Raw genomic sequence first — 17,687 nt, forward strand, 5'->3', positions numbered from 1 at the left:
GTGTAATAGCGTCCATAGTTAAGTCCACCCCTCGGTCTCTAGCCCACTTACATGTCGCGTTTCTTCCTTGATGGCCCGAGGTTTCATGGGCCCAGCAAGCTAGAAACAGTTCATCCTTGTTTTGCCAGTCCAAGTCTATTTGAGCCACCTCAATTTTGGCGGCTCGGTCTACCTGATGGTTAATTTGCTGTTCTTCAGTTGCCCGACTCTTGGGCACATGAGCATCTACACGACGCACCTTTATAACCATATTCTTTGCTCGGGCAGCAATATCTTTCCACAGTTCAGCAGCCCAAATAGGTTTACCCCTTCATTGCCAGTTATTTTGTTCCCACTGCTGTAACCACCCCCATAAGGCATTTGCCACCATCCATGAGTCAGTATAAAGATAAAGCATTGGCCACCTCTCCCATTCAGCAACATCTAAGGCCAGCTGGACAGCCTTGACCTCCGCAAATTGGCTTGATTCTCCTTTTCCTTTGGTGGCCTCTGCAACTTGTCGTGTAGGGCTCCACACAGCGGATTTCCATCTGCGATGCTTCCTTACAGTACAACATGATCCATCTGTGAACAGGGCTGGCATACCTTTCTGGTGCTGTTTTGGTGAGTTTTTGCCATATATCTGGCATACTTCTAACTCTCTTGGGATCATGGTCCTGGCGTGCATTGTTAGGAACAAACATGGGGTCATACAACATTTCCACCATGGCTATTTCTCTCCAATACTGAATGCCTTTTTCAACAGTGTTCCACTTTCTCATCTCAGTCTCCAGATCGTCTTTGAAGGGATATCTTTCCTTCACTGCTAATAACACTTGTTCCCAGAGGGTGGCGGCTCCATCCAGGCATCTACTAATCCCTCTGCCAGTGGCTGAGTCTCTGGCAATGCTTCCTAGTTGGCGAGCTTCGTTACCATTCAGAAACACACTGCTGGCCCCATTGTCCCAACACTGAAGCAACCAGGTGACAATGGTTTCGTTTGGGTGCCATGTAAACTCTGTTCTTGAGCCTTGGATTTCAGTCATTTTCAGAGGTTGGTGAACAGCTGTAACCATGACATCCTCCTCCTTGCTCTCCTCTCCATGCCTCTTAGTTTTTTCTGTTGCCTTTCTCAGTAACGATGGTTTTTGGGAGGGCCCCTCGCCTGGATCTTCCTCTACTTCCTCTGCTTCTTCCTTCCATTCCAGACGCGAGGAAACCTGTTTCCATTTCTGTCCTTCCACAGGGGCAGCTGCCACCGATACTGGTGCCTCCTGTGGTTGCTCAGGTTTGGCTTGGAGACTTCCCCCTTTGGTTCAAATCTCAGCTTGGAAACTCTCTCTCTCAAGAATAGTATTATATAGAGCTCAATAAGCACAAGCCAAGCCCCAAAGAAGTCGTGCCTCCTCAGATCTGCCTAGGCCGCACCATCCCTGATTCAAATACTCATTGAGCTTCTCGGGATCCCACAGGTGTTCAAGAGTGAAATCCCATGACACCAGGGGTCCCCATGTTTCTAAGGTCTTCCCTAGGCCTCTCCATATTCCCTGCCACTCAGCATTCTCCGGTTTGGGGGAAAGTTTCCTCCACCTAATGTAAATTATTATTAGGAGGAAAACATTCAAAGCAATTAGTATCATGGTTGTTAATTTGGAATTCCAAAGGTGCGTAAGGAACTGAGAGGAGAACCTGGAAACCAGTCTCAACACTGTACTGTTTGTAAAACTAGTCACTTCCTCTGGGAGGTACAAGCACCAGGCAGGTATCTCCATCAGCGCCCTGATGTAGTTACATATATATATCTATACACAACTCCAGCACAGAACATGATAAACTTAACCAAAAACCAATACGTTCCAAGGAACATGATGGCTGTTAATCCTTTATACAGTGAGGGGAAACCTGGGGAAACCCCCCAAGTTTGAAAAACAGATTCAATGCCCGGATTCTCCACCAATAACTGTCATGGCATTGTCTATGGATCTGTGTCTGTGACAGGGGGACTGCAGGCCCACAGGCCCACAGGCCCAGAAAAGAGAGAAAGGAGGGGAAAAAAAAGCGTAGGCGGTTTAGGGGTCGGCCTGGACCGGTCTAGTGGCTAACGCGGCAGGGGACCCGCGGGCCCACGCCCTGGGGAAAACAAAGGGAAAAGGGGAAAGGTAGGAAAATCGTAGATGGGTCTAAAACAAAACAGTGGCACTAAACTGAGGAGGAACGTTAATTTACTAAATATGATATCAAAATTGAGGCCAATAAATCAAAACAGAGAGAGTTCAAAGCTGAGGTTCTTACTCTGGAAGCTGCAGGGCAACCACGTGCTTCTTGGCCGCATACACAGAGAGAGCTCCCGGTCTGCCAGGCGGCTTCACCAGCCCCTCCAGATGCAGACCCCTGGGGAGTGCAGCTCGTCCCCTCCCCTCTGAGAACCAAGCACCCAAAAAAGGCAGTCCACAGAAAACCGGGACATTTTAACTGCCAGTGCTTTACATGGTGTTATGATGTGGAATACCGACAACAAAAAAATCACAAAACCATGACAGCCACCCACCAATAATTTAATTGTATAACATATATACATACAAACATCAAGCAAAATGAAAAAACATAACTCCATTATAAAATGGAAGTAGGAAGACATTCATTCACAGTGCAGTAAACAAACAAACAAAAAAATAAAAACAGCTTAGCTCTTTGCAGCACTTCATGTGAAATCCCATTACAAATGACTTTGGACCCCAACTCGAGACATTTCTAATAAAATGGTGTTGATCTGATCCCTACTGAAGAACTTCATGTCCTCCATGGCAGCAGGATGGAAGCTAAGCTGAGGCACGAGAAGGTACTTTGAGTCATGAATTATTTTTTTTTCAACAGCAGTCACAATGTGTCATGTACAGAAGAAACACAAAGTGCTAAGTAATGAAAGTGCAAAAAGCTTTTGCTTATTCTTTTAAAAAATTTTTTTGTTTGTTTTTTGTTTTTTCCACTAGATTGTACTTCTTGGTTATTCACCTGCTAACGTTTTATCAGTGATTTGCAAAATACAGAAACACTTTCATTTGTGGTGATACAGTGCATAGAAGAAAAAGCCAACAACCTCCATTTTCTCTTTCAGACTTCAAGCCAGTGGTACTTAAGAGGTAAAAGATGCCAGAGAGTTTGCACTACTGATATCAGCCTAGCCATACTAAAGTGTCAGAAACAACTTCATCTCAAAGGCGTCTACTTCATGAGCTACCAATCCCTGATAATCAGAGGAGCACTTGTCTTTTCTAACTTTAGCCATCTAAAATGGAGACAAATAGTCAAATAAGCTGTCAAGAGATATGGTTAACACAGAGTAATAGGTTTCCAGAGAATGATTCATGTCACCTAAACCAACATTTTAAGAAAAGCTGCATCACCCACTGGAGATATTTCCTGGAGCGCACCTAGCTGACTAGTTCACACTATCAACTTCAATATATTTCAAGTTATGTGAACTGAACCCCACCCTAATACCAAAGTATATCACAGATTCTAAAGTAGTATTTAAGTGATGTCAGAACACCGAGCTGTTCCAGAACATTACACTTACTGTGTTAAATTTAATTCCCTTAGTAACAAGCAGCAAATATGAAGAATAAAATAGTGCATAAGCCAATAACCTCTCTGTCCACTCTCAGTAACAGTCACATTTCAGCATTAGTGCTAGCTAATTAGCTGTTTCTTGGCAACCTAGGCTACTGTGCATACAAGTCAAATTCTTACGCCACAGAGAAAAGCATTATTTTATCACATTGATTAGAGTGTAAAGTAGTCTGCAATTTGATCAAAGCAGACCACAGCTATAGTCAATTTATAATCAAAGACTATGCTCTGTGTCTGTGCCGGGGTGGCATGTCATAATGACATCCTTTCTGAAGTAAAACACGTTTCCTTCCATCCTCAGATTTCCTGAGTAAGATGAGAATCGGGCTAGTTTTTAAAGGATGTCTTCTATAATGATTTCAAAATAGGCACAGGATAATAAACCTATGTGCAAAAATAAAAATCTGAAACAGAAGTCTACAAACAATGACCGCTCTCTATGTTCGTACACAGACAGGTAAACATACCCATACACAGTTTTCCACAAAGGTAGGCTTTTCACTCATCATGCAGTATACATCTGCAAGAAAGAAATCCCATCCACGAGACACAATATCCAAGAGGCCCAACATTCCCAGCAGGTTATCTGCCACCTTCCAAAGGCACTCACTTGCTTCCAGTTGAACTAGGCATTGGAAGAAATGCTCTGATGGGGATTCCCATTTGGAGAATCTATTGTCTTGTTACTGCCCTGTGATTCATCAGCATTTTCAGATGATTTCAAATCCGCCTTGTCTGTCAGGGTGGAGGATTTGGGAGACTTGCAAACAAAGCAGAACATGAAACAGGACAGCAAACCTTCGGTAATGCTGGATGAGAACAGTTTTTTGCATGGGTGGCAGAACTGGTAGAACACCAACATGAAGAGGATAGCCATACAGTAAGCTATCAGGAGCTGCAAGACCAACAATGGGGCGCAGACATACAAGTAGATATCAGTTCTATAGATGTACCACATCAGCAGGAGGAATGCATTCTCGATGAATCTCAGCATATAATACACAGTCAATCGGTACCAATTTTGGGATTTGTTAATTAAGTCAGGATCACTGAGCTTCACCTGCACTGCCGACCAGCAAAACATATTAATGCCTGCATACAAGAAGGTAAGAAGGCACAAGACAATGGTAGTGCCAACCCTGCTCAGTGCCTTCTCTATGTTCTCAGGAAATGGGGACTTGCTTTGCCAGAAGAGAATCCATGGGTAAAAGAAAAAAACGAAGAAATTCACAAGCACAACAGGGAGAGTCCAGATCTGAAGGACTGAGCTGAAAAGGACCAACACTGTAACCCGTGTAGCAATCTCAAAGCTTCTCCACATGAATATGCAGAGGTAGGCAGCTGGTTTCACACTGACATCATAATCATCGTACTTAATCTTAATAGCCAAGATGTTGCAGCGTAAGGCGCCATATACAATTGAGAGAAGAGAAAGGACCATAAAAATACCTACAAAGAGAAAAGAAAACCAAAAATATCAGCTTTGTGGAAGACATTGCATCACCATAGTGCAGAGATGTTGCAAAAAAAACAACAACACATGGCACTTCTGGGGATTCCCAGAAGGGTATCATGCAAAAAAAAAAATATAGCCAGTCTGTGTATCCATTTCAGGGTTCTTACTCTAACCCTGCCTCCCACTTTGGTCCTTACTTACTACTTTTCCAAGCAGGTAGAAAGAGAAAAGGCACAGAACAATCACAAGCATCTCCCCACCACTAGCCCCAGACTGTTTGTACAACTACTGTCTTTGATAATTATACAGCTCAGTTGCAAAATAGAGAACATTCCTGACCTAAGGAGGATATGGATGTATAGGCCCTGGACACATACAGAACAAACACAAAAGTATCTCAGTGTTCAGAAGTGCTAGCTGTGCATGGTTTTGTCAGCATTTGCATGCTTCCTTCATTGTTTTTACCAACATGCTGAACAGCTGATTTAGGGGACTAATTTTAGGCACCCTCATTCAATACTTTCGGTTTCAAACTTTGCACTGTTTGCACGCAAGGAGCACTTCAAACGCAAATCACACAAGCACAGTACAAATGATTTTGTTGTTCTTTTAGAGTTTGAATGAAAGTAACCAAGCTAAGTGGTCGCACTACAGAGCACTGTATTGCATCAGATAAAACAAGATAAACAGAGTTGGCACTTCCTGATTATGTCAATTACTTTTGTAATGTTTAACAACTAGTGCTTGCTGCAGCCTTCAGTTAGTTTTTGTCATTATGCAACATGTAAACTGGATTCCCTGCTTTGCTATAGCTATTTAACTGTGACTATCAGTTTTTTTCTAATTAAAATTGCTGATTTCTGACCATGAGTTTGAAAGAAACCAGTGTATTTTAGGATCTCTCATAACTTTTCACACAATTTTCTCTATCCCGTTAGCTAACCTCTCTCCCATGCCAATCATCAAGTGCTTCTGAATTACTTCAGAGAAGTAGTTAATTACTCCCTTATATCTGAATATTAAATAACACTCAGTAAACTGGAAAAAAAAGCCATTTTATATTGTGATTTTGTATGTACCATATGTTCTCTGAAAATGCTTATGCATTTGCTTGTTTCACACTTGAATTTTTAATGTTTTTAATTTTTAATCTCTCTTACAGCACTACAGTTGAGCTGAGATTTTTTAAGCTTTATGCTTTAGAAAGCACTGTCTAAAAGCAAAAGAGCAATTAAATGGAGTCAAGAATACCACAGCGGCCAAAGCCACTCCTGTGGCTTGTTTCAACACCGTCCCTCTATTTTTGTGTTTATCTGAGAACTGTGAGAGAACAAATAAGCTCTACGAGCTAATTAACCAAAAGAATGCTCTCAGAATTTTAAAACCAAAAGCAGACAGAACAAGCAAACCATGTAAACACACACATCCAATGGAGAAAGCATCCTTCTGTCGTGGAACTCAGCTTGTTTTCTGCTTTGGTAAGATGATAAATATTCAGCTTACTACCTGATTTCATTTTAGGGATGAATCTTAATCTATCTCAATTTTTCCTTTTTAACTCAAGCCTTTTCAATGGATACAAACCAGCCCATGCTTACTCTGGTTTAATACTGTAATTTGGCTCAGTACTGCCACCAAACCACTAGTTCAAACATCGCTTCTGAAGTCTGTGACAAAGATAGTTTGAGGCAACCACAAAGGGAAATGCAGAAGAGTGACAATATTGTTGCTATTACTTATCCTGAGCAAACAAAGAAGAAGCATTTCATAAGGGAAAGTAGCTTCCTCTGGAACAATCCAAAATCATGGAACAGCTCCTGTAAACATGGCATTGCTCTTCTTCCTTCCTACTCCCAGAAAGTGATACTTCTCTCAGGTCAGAGGTGCACAGTTCTAGAGTCATTCAAGGAGGCACTGTTCTACCTTTTTATATATATATATATATATATTATTATTACCTTGAATCTTTTCAAGACCTGGTCTTTTCCTCACCTCAGAGTTGACAAGAGAGTGATTTCTCCTCTAGGTGAGCTACGTCACAAATATATGTCACTAATATCTTATATTCATAAGAATCATATGATACAGATAAGAATCTTATGCTACTTTTATGTACATTGTAATTTTCTAAACAGATGTTCAGAATCCCTTAATAACATGGGAACTTTCTCACCTAGTGCAAGACACCTAGATATCAAAACTTTTTCCTTCATATATAACTTCAACACTTAAAAACTATTAATAATCAAAAACACTTGAAAGATGTTCAAACAATGAAAAAAAGTATTCTGTTGTCAGAACTTTGTGAGCTAAAGCAAAGCCACTGTGGAAGTACCTTAAGATATCTGGCAAGACCACCCAGAAAGCACAATTCATGCCCATTAGGAAAGTGATACTATAAATAGTAGCAAGTTGAAAAAAATCATAGAAACAAAACTTCTTTTCTTGGAGATAGCCGTCACTGCTACAACTTTTAAACTAAAGGTGCATTTTTTTTTTTAATCAGCAGAGTCATTTTACCTTTAAATGGGAGGAAATTCACCTCTTGAGATTATCAGTGTAAATAACTCCTATGCACTTCATGCTAAACAGTTACTGAAGCTTTATCTTCATGGCTTTCAACACAAACCTTCAGACTTTATCTTACTTTAGCAACTGTCTTTACTCCTCATCTTACATTCTTGGCAGACCATGAAATGACCATTTTGGAGAATGTCAGACACTTGTAAGTATCTGATTATCCAGAGAAATTCATGTATGCCGTGAACTGCACGAGAAAGACGTAGCATTGCTCTGTTTGACAAAGATTTTGCTATAAGACAAGTTGTGCTTTAACCTAGCCGGTGGCTCAACAACCACACAGTCCTTTGCTTGCTGCCCCCCTCCCAGTGGGAGGAGGGAGAGAATCAGGAATAAAAAAAAAGAACTCACAGATTGAGATAAAACTACTTACTAAGATAGAGAAAAGGAGAAGAGCTAGGACTATATATATATATATATATATATATATATATATATATATAAATGCATATAAAAAGTGGTGCACAAGCAATTGACTACCACCCCCTGATGGATGCCCAGCTAGCCCTGGAGCAGCAGAACAGATGCAGATGAACTCCCACCCCCTTCAGAACTCCTTCTGCACGATGTCCTGTGGTATGGAATATCCTTTTGTCCAGTTCAAGTCAGGTGTCCCGATTCTGTTCCCTCCCAGCTCCTCAGGCCCTTCATAGCGAATGGCCTTGGCTCTGTACAGCCCTGCTTAGCACTAACTATAAACATCACTCTGTTATCAGCAGTGTTTTTCTCCTAGAACCAAAACATAGCATCATACCAGACAGACTAAAGAAAACAATTCTGTCCCAGATGAAACTAAGACACCCACCAAAATATGAAGGTGGTAACAACAACTCTACCTACTTCTGGCAGCCGTGATCTCCTGCTGCAGGACGCAGATGTAGAGCTGGAGTGTGAGCTGCGGCGCTGAGCCAAGGAATGCCTGGATCACAGAGGCCCTGCTGAACGCAGACCTGTGCGTACACAGCTTGCCTTCAGCCTGGCCTACTTCCTTCTCAACTTCTTCTGAATACCCGTCCTTGGGCATCTGCCTCTTCTTTGTGATGCTGACATAGGGCTCTTCAACTCTGCCAGCACGGAAGTAAATGTAAAAGACTTCCACGCACCTACAAGCAAGTCAGTAAACAGAGTAACATGAAAACAGAAATTAAAGCACAAATCTTCTCACCAGTTAGTATTTTAAGCCATCATATACTAAGTCATTAAGTCTTTTTTTTTTTTTTTTTTTTTTAAATAGAGCAAACTGTACATTTTCTCCTTTTGGTACATTTGCAGAAAGACAGATTTTGCTATGCAAAACATGAACTACTGTCATGAGAGGGCAAGAGTCCGGGAGTGCCCTCTGAGCTGCTAGTAGGAATACTTGGTCAGGAGAAGTTTGGTTGTTTCCTATGAGTCACTCTTGCCCCCTGCTGTCCTGTTAAAGTGCTTAGACTACTCATCCACCACAACGTTCACAACTTCCTAACCTAGGACTCAAGTAGAAAGTGTTTCTTCAGATTCTTATGTCTTCCACTGTTATGCATACATCTGTGACACACCAATAGAAACCCTTCTCATAGCTTTGCCCTAAGCAAAACATCTCAAGAAACTGGAGAGAGGCTCAGAGTACAAGAGGGTACATGTACCACAAACACAACTGGACTCAAATTTTGCTTTACCAAGCAGTGGTACCAAAAAAGATCCAACAAGCAAGAGCAGCAGTAACGAGAACAAGCAGTTTAGCGTCTCACAACTCATATTATACTATTTTAAGAAGACATACAAGTAGGAGCTTTATTCCTTCTGTTTCCTTAGATTTACTGCAACATTTAAGGAACATTAAATACCAGTCTTGCAAGAATATTCCAAGAAGATGCAGTGTTTCCAGTTGCTGCATCTCCTTGTTCTTTAAATACAGGTGAACCAAACCACCTTGTTCACACGATGCCACACATTAATTTCCAAGGAAAGAAAGTGCCAGTGCATACATTCTTCTTCATAAATCAGATATAGTTTTAACATAGTTTTATTATGTGCTGCCTCTACCCACACATGGAGAATAATCCATATGTTAGATCGAGAATGGAAAAGGGCCAAAGGGACTGGCATCAGCGTTATTGCAATGAGAGCAATTAGTCTCCCTGAGTCCTAAAGAAGACAATGCAGCCTCAGACAAATTTCTGAAAGTTTCTGAAACTGTCTTCAGTTTCAGAATGACCATTTTCAAACCCGCAAAAATTTTACAGACACAATTCTAAGAGAGTTTTGTGATATGAAAGTGTCAAGGATGGGTTTCAGCAACAAGCAGGACCTGAAACAGGGGGACAGTCAACATTATCAGAGGAGTAGTAACAAGCAAGTATCTATTAAAGTACAGGCAAAGAGAGTGAAATGAAATTTCTGCATAGTGTCTTGAAGATACAGGGTCTGTGGTGGAGAAAACTATGTACATAATGGATAAATGGTATTGACTACTGAAAAAATAAAAACCTCCCAAACCCAATGCAGACAGAACCTATTCCGTCTTTTATGCCCAACACCATTACAGACTTCAAAATTAGAAAGAACGAATGTGTGAGCTGCACAGCTAATGAGGGCTGGCTTACACTGAAGCTCTCTCCCAGCTGAGAGAGAACCTCAGGGGAGAGGAAACCTCATTTGCTAGGGCACACTGTGGCATCACTTCTGGTCATAGCTCCTCTCATGGCTGGACACGTATGTTGTCATCTTCTGCTCTGTAAGCATCATCCTCTGATGAGGACAAAGCTGACTTATTTCTTTCCATCGTGCCTTACTGAGGTTCATCAACTCCACCTGGTTGCCTTCACAGTTAATAGCTGCTGGAATACAGTATCCGAGTCTTCTATTCGTATTAAGCCCAAGAGTTTTTGTAACGTATAAAATATCTCACAATTACAAACCATGAAGTTATGCTTGCCCAAGACTACTACTTTTACCTTCATTTTCTTTTCATTTGCCCCTCCCCCATGAACAATTGCCAATTCAGCATCTATGACAGCTCACAGACTGAACTGAAAAGCAGCCCTGATAAAAATTCATTCCATCCCCCTCTAACTGGGCCACCAGCAAGTTTCAGCTACTCCAGATGGAGAGCAGCTTCAGTACCCTGTAGTACTATCCTTGATTCACTGAGCTTCAGCTGCAATATTCACTAAAGCTATGCAAAGGGTCTGGTGCACTGGAGCCTCCATTCACAGCGATGACTTTCTATTGTCCCCTTGTTAAACTTTCAATCCCTGCCAGCTTTGTTCCACGAGAAAGAATCAGTACATCCAAAAGAAAAGTGTGACAAATTAATAAAGCACAACAGCTTATGAACTCAATACAGTTTCTGAAAACAACAAATCGATTTTGTTCCGAAAGAAAGGTCCCAAGCATTTATACCTCACTTAGTATTCACAGCTATCTATTCATCCTGAGCTGAGGGCAGTCTGAAGCTATTATGGAAAATGAGATCTCAGCATCAGCCTCTGAACTCTTGCAGCGCATGATTAGAAGCAAGACACAATCTAGGGACCCATCTAACAAATACAGTAATCCCGTAAAAGAGGTGATAAGATTCACAGGACTATAGTAAATAATATAATCAACAAAAAGATGGGTTTTGGAGCAAGCACATGATTTTTATTTATTAGCTAGGTATTAAGTAGCTGTGCATTGAGTTCCATGTTTGTGATGGGAAATTTTATGCCCATGTAGGAAAGCACACATTTCCAATACAGTGTGAAATGAATGGTCTGACCAGCATACCTTACAGCCAGAGGGGACTTTTAACAGTACAATGGAGCAATAAAAATGACATGCACAAGGACTCAGATTACATAAGTAGTGATGCCCATCTTCTCCTGAGTGCTAACCACCCTAGACAGGAGTGCTTCTGGAGGTCATGCTTTCTGGGGCCAATGACAAACACATTCAAGACTCCAGCTCGTGCTACAGCCCAAGCATCTGCTTAAAGGTCTCCTTCAGAATGGGGAACTCCAGAGAAGACTCAGCTGCTCATTGTTCATTGCTGCTCTGGAGGAACAGGAGTGGGAGATCCCAAGTTCTGCAGAAAAAATCCCTGCTAGTCAGGGATGCTTAGGGCCCTTCAATAGACACTCATCAATGGCAGAAGCCTTCAGCTAGGAGTTTCACTGGATACAAAGCAATGAAAGCTGTAGTACGGGCTCAGAGGGAGCTAAAATAACTTCAACATAAGAAATAAAAAAAATACTCTTAACCAAAAGTTAAGAGGTGAGAAAAAGATGTGCTGCTTTCTCCCTTGCTGCCAAACCTTGGCAGAGGGAACAGCTATGCTTTTTCAAGGACACTGATGGTGTCTGCAAAGAGTGATTCAGCAGCAACACATTCGTCTTCCACACAGTCTGTAGGAGGAATGATCCAATCCTTATATGCCTGTTGAGAACAAGCACCTCGTTACCTCTTTTAATCATGGATGTGTAGGATTTCAGTACAGGCAAAATAATGGTGGTATGAACAGTGTGCAACAAAGATAGAGAACTTCCCAAGTTTAACAAGCACTCTAAGAGCAAACGCCCATTTGAGAGGTCTATCCAGATGTGCTCACAACCAGTGTACAAATGGATTTCTCTGATAACTCTACTTCTAACAAATTCATTTTCTTTAGCTAGGTGTGCAAAGACTTATTGCTCCTACAGAATTACTTATCTGTGTCAGATAAAGATTTGTTCCTCACTCACCATCCTACCTTCCATCTGCGCTAACTTTCTGTTCATCGCATCTTGGACACCTAACACGTCTGCTCAAGAATAAAGAATAAAACAACCTGAAGAGGCCCTAAGCATATTCATCCCATCTGGAAAAGAGGGAGATGTATCAACAGTTGTGAAGTTTAGAGCTAGCTGGCTTTCCTAAAGTCTTGTCTGTCAACAGAAATCCTACAAGGAAAAGAGTGTTTTAGACCCGTGCTATTCTGAACTATCAAATAGGTCACAGAACACCCATAAGGGACAATGCTTTGCACACGTGGGTGAAGCATTATCTGTACAACTATAGCTTATTTAATTCCAAACCGCTGAATTAGGTGCCCAAAACATTAATGACTGTTAATTTCAGCACACCAGCAGTTTTTTACATTATTTTCTTTATTTGTCATTTTCCTGTAGCTCCAGAATCTAACTTTGGTCATAACATCTCCTCTGGCAGTTTTACAAACTTCCTCCTCCCTCTCCTTTGCTGCTGTCCACATATGCATACATGTTATTCTGCTTCTCCTTATGCCTTTAGAAACGAGGTCTGATCCCATCAAAAATCTGTTGTGTATATCCTTACCCCATCAAACTCTGGGGAAAACAGTCATCAGTGTTTTATATATGGATCTGTTTCATATTTGCTTTCAATTTATTTTCTCCACAAGAGAAGTCCATTTGGCAGACAGAACCAGCTCCTCATTGCATGTTCAGCTAACAAAGCACTTCAGAAATCACTTAGCTTTCCTCTTCCTTTTTCTCAGAAGGAGGCACCATCAAGTTAACACTAGCCTCTTCTCAATATGTCACTCTAGTACTGTCTTCAGATTGTCAAATGCTAAGAAATGATAACATCCAGATGACATAAGATATAATAGCACCAGCATCGTCAGCCCTGACTGTTCATGTTCACTTGCTGAAAATCTGCATTCCGTACTTTGCCTCCTTACCTTAACTCACTGAATAGAAAAGGGCAAACAAGTTAACGATGGTTTCTTCACAAAGAGTTCTTTAAACAAAATCTTAAGTGTGGACTGATAGACGAGCAAAAATACATCCAGTTATTATTTACTGGAATTATTGCAACACCTGAAATCTCAAGACAATGTTTGTGCTCTAGGAGCTGTCCAAATGAGCACAGAACGGAGACAGCCCCTGGCCCAGGAGAAGTCAGCAGTGAGCCAAAAAGCTCATCACAGTCTTTTCCAAAGAAAAGAAAAATGTATTAAATCTCTAATTAGTATTGGCCGTTATTATAAATCAACTTTTGTGTTGTAATTTATTTTATATGGTAAAAGAAACTCTTTTGGCAAGAGAAAATATCCAAAGATTTCCTAAGCATCCAGGCACATTACAGCATTCAGAAGTAGTACCAGGCTGAAATACTGCAGGACTCCTCCCCAGTGCCCAAAAATCTGCTGTCACCCTGTTGCAGCCAATTACCATGAGTAGTCTTTCTGGCACACCTAAGCTCTGGAGATTAGAGTCCGGCCAGGGAGAGTATTGGGAATTTCAGTCTACAAATTGCTCGGGCTTTATAGAGAAACTGTTCCTCTTGGGGAGTGGGAGAAGGAATTAAAAAAGGGCAAGCAAACAGCTCAGGTGCAGCAAATGTCCTCTCCAGGAACAGTGAAGCGCCCTAATTTCAGTGCAGGACAGCGAGTGCCTCCAGAACAGGTGGAGCGTGGGTGTCTGGGGAAGGTAGTGGCACACAAGAAGCTTTCATAAGAGGATGTGCTTTTTTTCCCCAGTCATACAGAAGATTCAAAATAACCTGGACCATTTGGCTTGCTAAACTAAATGTGCTCTCTCCCCTACCACGATACTTTCATACTGTTCTCCAATTTTTTTCCCCCTAAAAATTAAATTCAAATGGGGAAAGATTATGAAGAAATCTCACACACATACACAGGTTATCTATAAACCAGTGCACTGCTGTTTGTATTTGAGTCAGAAGAGAAAACCATTAAACAACCCATATCACATCACGAAACCAAGAGAGATGGTTAAAAAGCTAATGTGAGCTATTTAAAGCCTGCCAAAGCAGACTGCCCTCTATTGAATTATGCCATCTTGCACAGCCTCCAGGCTATTTAACATTTCCTTCTGATGGTGCAAACGGACAGAGCCTGGACAGCTCTACTGCTCGTGGGTCCTATCTGAATTAATTTAACCCAGCACTCCCAAAAAGCATGCTGAGCTGTGGCAGTGATTTGCAGGATTCCTGCTAAAAAGAGATCAAATGCAGAGGATGGTGTCAGGCTTCATGCTGGGGACTCTTAGAGACCAGAGGGTGTAAGTAGCTTTGAGAAGAAAAGAAAAAACAGAATCAACCAAATGAACATAAGGCAGGCACATAAACAAACCAAAAGCCCTTCTGAAACAAGGCAGCAGGTGACTAACAGGAGGGCTCTTCCATGCAAAGTATCACAGATTGGACAAAAAGGCCTCAGGGACATTGTTCCTCTTCAGTTCACAATGGTAAAAGCCATACTAATGTGATAATGCAGCCAAACGCTTTGCCTTCTAGCTATTCCCTCCACTTGTGTGGATTCCAGCCCCAAAAGGATAGAAAGCCTACTGTGCAAATCAGGGAAAGGTGATGTTTTATATGCTGAAAACTTTTCAGCATTCCCAGCACAGACATACACTTGATGGGAAGTGACCTGTTTCCTCTTCTGACATACAACAGCGTTTTGTTGCAGGAGATAAGAAGGTGAAAAAGAGGGAAAAAAAAATTACTGTCCTCTCAGACCAAGGACTTCAGCTTCCCATGCTTCTGTGCTGTATCTAAGTAGATACGCTTCTGTGAAGCTAAGTGGCTCCAGGGGAGGTTCAGGTTGGATATTAAGAACAATTTCTTCTCAAAAAGAGCAGTGAGGCAGTGGCACAGGCTGCCCAGAGAGTGGTGGAGTCACCGTCCCTGGAGGTGTTCAAGAACCCCATGGATGTGGCACTGAGGGACATGGGCAGTGGACATGTTGGAGATGGGATAGTGGTTGGCCTGAATGGTCTTAGAGGTCTTTTCCAACCTTAATGATTCTGTGATTCTAAAGACAGGCTGTTTCCTGTCAAACACTTCCCCTTAATTTGTAGAGTTCTTTAGCAAGAAGAAAGCTTTTCAGGTGACACAATCATACTGCCCTCTGTTTATTAATCATCATTATTCCAGTTATCCTGGGTCTGGAGAGAGATGCTAACATGTCACCCTGTACTGCACGTATGATGCTGGTGAACAGTGACCCAGGCACACCGCAACACTTCTGGAACACCTCCAAGCCTTCTGGAGGCCACTGTGGTAAAGGAAAACAAAAAATGTTTTTACAAATATATTAACAGTAAGAGGAAGGCTAAGGAGAATCTCCTGTCCTGTTTAACATCTTTATTGATGATTTGCATGAGGGAACCAAGTGTACCCTCAGTAAGTTTGCAGAAAACAAGGTGGAGGGAAGTGTTGATCTGCCTGGGGGTAGGAAGGCCCTTCAGAGGGATCTGGACAGGTTGGATTGATGGGCTGAAGCCAATGGGACGAAGTTCAACAAGACCAAGTGCTGGGTCCTGCACTTCTGCCACAACAACCCCAGGCAACACTACAGGCTTGGGGCAGTGTGGCTGGAAAGCTGCATGGAGGAAAAAGATCTGGGGTTGTTGGTCAACGCTCAGCTGAACATGAGCCAGCAGTGTGCCCACGTGCCACAGGCTGCCCAGGGAGGTGGTGGAGCCCCTGGAGCTATTCAAGGAAAGGGTATAGATGCTGTACTTAGAGACATGGTTTAGTGTGGAATACTGGTGGTAGGTGGATGGTAGGACTAGATGATCTTGGAAGTCTTTTCTAACCTTAATGATTCTATGAACAGAAGTGAGAAAAGCTTGGAGAAGGTGTAGGGCTGGTGACACACATGCACTGCAGCCCACACGAAAATGAGAGGGCTTCCACATGCCCACTGGTTTTACAGTAATGACTAGATCTGGGAGTTCACTGACATAGCAGAAAACATTTTGTATGAAAGATGTGGCTCGTGTTGACAACAGATAAACTTACTGTTGAGAAGGAAAGGGAAAGTGAGATCATGCTTGGTTAAGGCTGAGACAGAAGTCTGACTTTTCCAGAGAACTAGAAAGAAAATCTAATTTGTTGCTGCTATTTATGCCCTTCGTTTGCTTCTTCACATCTTACAGCTCAACAAGACATTAATTTGTTCCTGTCTTGACCTCAAGCGACTGTTTTACAGGGGCAAAAATCATTAGCAGCCCCTGCATTTTACTGGTTGTTTTCTCTTTGGTTTCACTCTTGTTTCCCCCCCCAAAAAATGTGCAAGTATTTTGTGGCTCTTAGCTTTTAGAAAACTAGAGCTCTTTGAGAACATAGTTCATAATTAAGATTGAACCAAGTCCATAACTCAGCAATCTCTTCAAAACATTAACGAAAACAAGCCAGCAAGCATTACAGAGGAAATCAATGATTTTGTAAAGTATGAGATATTCTGTAATAACCAGGCTGTTTGCACTCATTTCAATCACAATGTCATTAAGGTTGGAAAAGACCTCTAAGACCATTCAGGCCAACCACCATCCCATCTCTAACATGTCCACTGCCCATGTCCCTCAGTGCCACATCCATGGGGTTCTTGAACACCTCCAGGGACGGTGACTCCACCACTCCGTGGGCAGCCTGTGCCACTGCAGCACCGCTCTTTCTGAGAAGAAATTGTTCTTAATATCCAGCTTGAACCTCCCCATCACAACTTAAAGCCATTACCTCTTGTCCTATCACTAGCTCCCTGGGAAAAGTTAGTTTGAGCTTAACAAATCTTCCGTTACCACACTGTGCAGGAATTTCAAAAACTTGGGGACACTTCTCCTAATATAGACATTTTTATTTCCCTTTTCAAGATTCGAACACAAATTTAAAATGAAAGCCCACAGCAAATGTTTTGTCATGAGTTTTCACCAGCTTTGCAATTTTTCACCTGACGTTTTTTCCCCTACTTTGCAATTTTTCGTCTGGCATTTTTTTTCCCTAAGGATCTTTTCCATCACAAGTTGAACTTGTTGAAACAAGTTGAAAATTCTCCAAAAGCCATTTGGTGCAAAAAGCTCGCTTTTTTAAAGAGCATTACTGGTACTTTCAGCACGCACAAGCAGCTCCTCACTATCCCTGTTCTACACTAGAGGCTGAGGGAGTAAATCTTTTCCCTCTTGGAAGTAACCTTGGAGCATGCAGACGGGGATAACACAGCAGTGAACAAACACAACCATCAGACAGCTTACCTTGTTTGCAAAAAGCTGTATGGATAAGAAATAAACACAGTACACAACGGGAGGAAAGA

The 17,687-nt window shown here is 41.8% G+C and overlaps 1 protein-coding gene across 1 annotated transcript in view; it reads right to left on the reverse strand.

Moving 5' to 3' along the window:
- XK (X-linked Kx blood group) overlaps positions 2,525-17,687 on the reverse strand; it is a 16,395-nt gene continuing 1,232 nt past the window's right edge. The window contains exons 2-3 of the mRNA XM_021407910.1: positions 8,486-8,748; positions 2,525-5,058 (exon numbers count right to left, since the gene is read on the reverse strand). Of these exons, the coding sequence (XP_021263585.1) occupies positions 4,235-5,058; positions 8,486-8,748 (1,087 nt within the window). The 3' untranslated portion in view covers positions 2,525-4,234. The remainder of the gene's footprint in view (positions 5,059-8,485; positions 8,749-17,687) is intronic.

Source organism: Numida meleagris, chromosome 1 (genome assembly GCF_002078875.1).
Source record: "Numida meleagris isolate 19003 breed g44 Domestic line chromosome 1, NumMel1.0, whole genome shotgun sequence".
NCBI lineage: Eukaryota > Metazoa > Chordata > Aves > Galliformes > Numididae > Numida > Numida meleagris.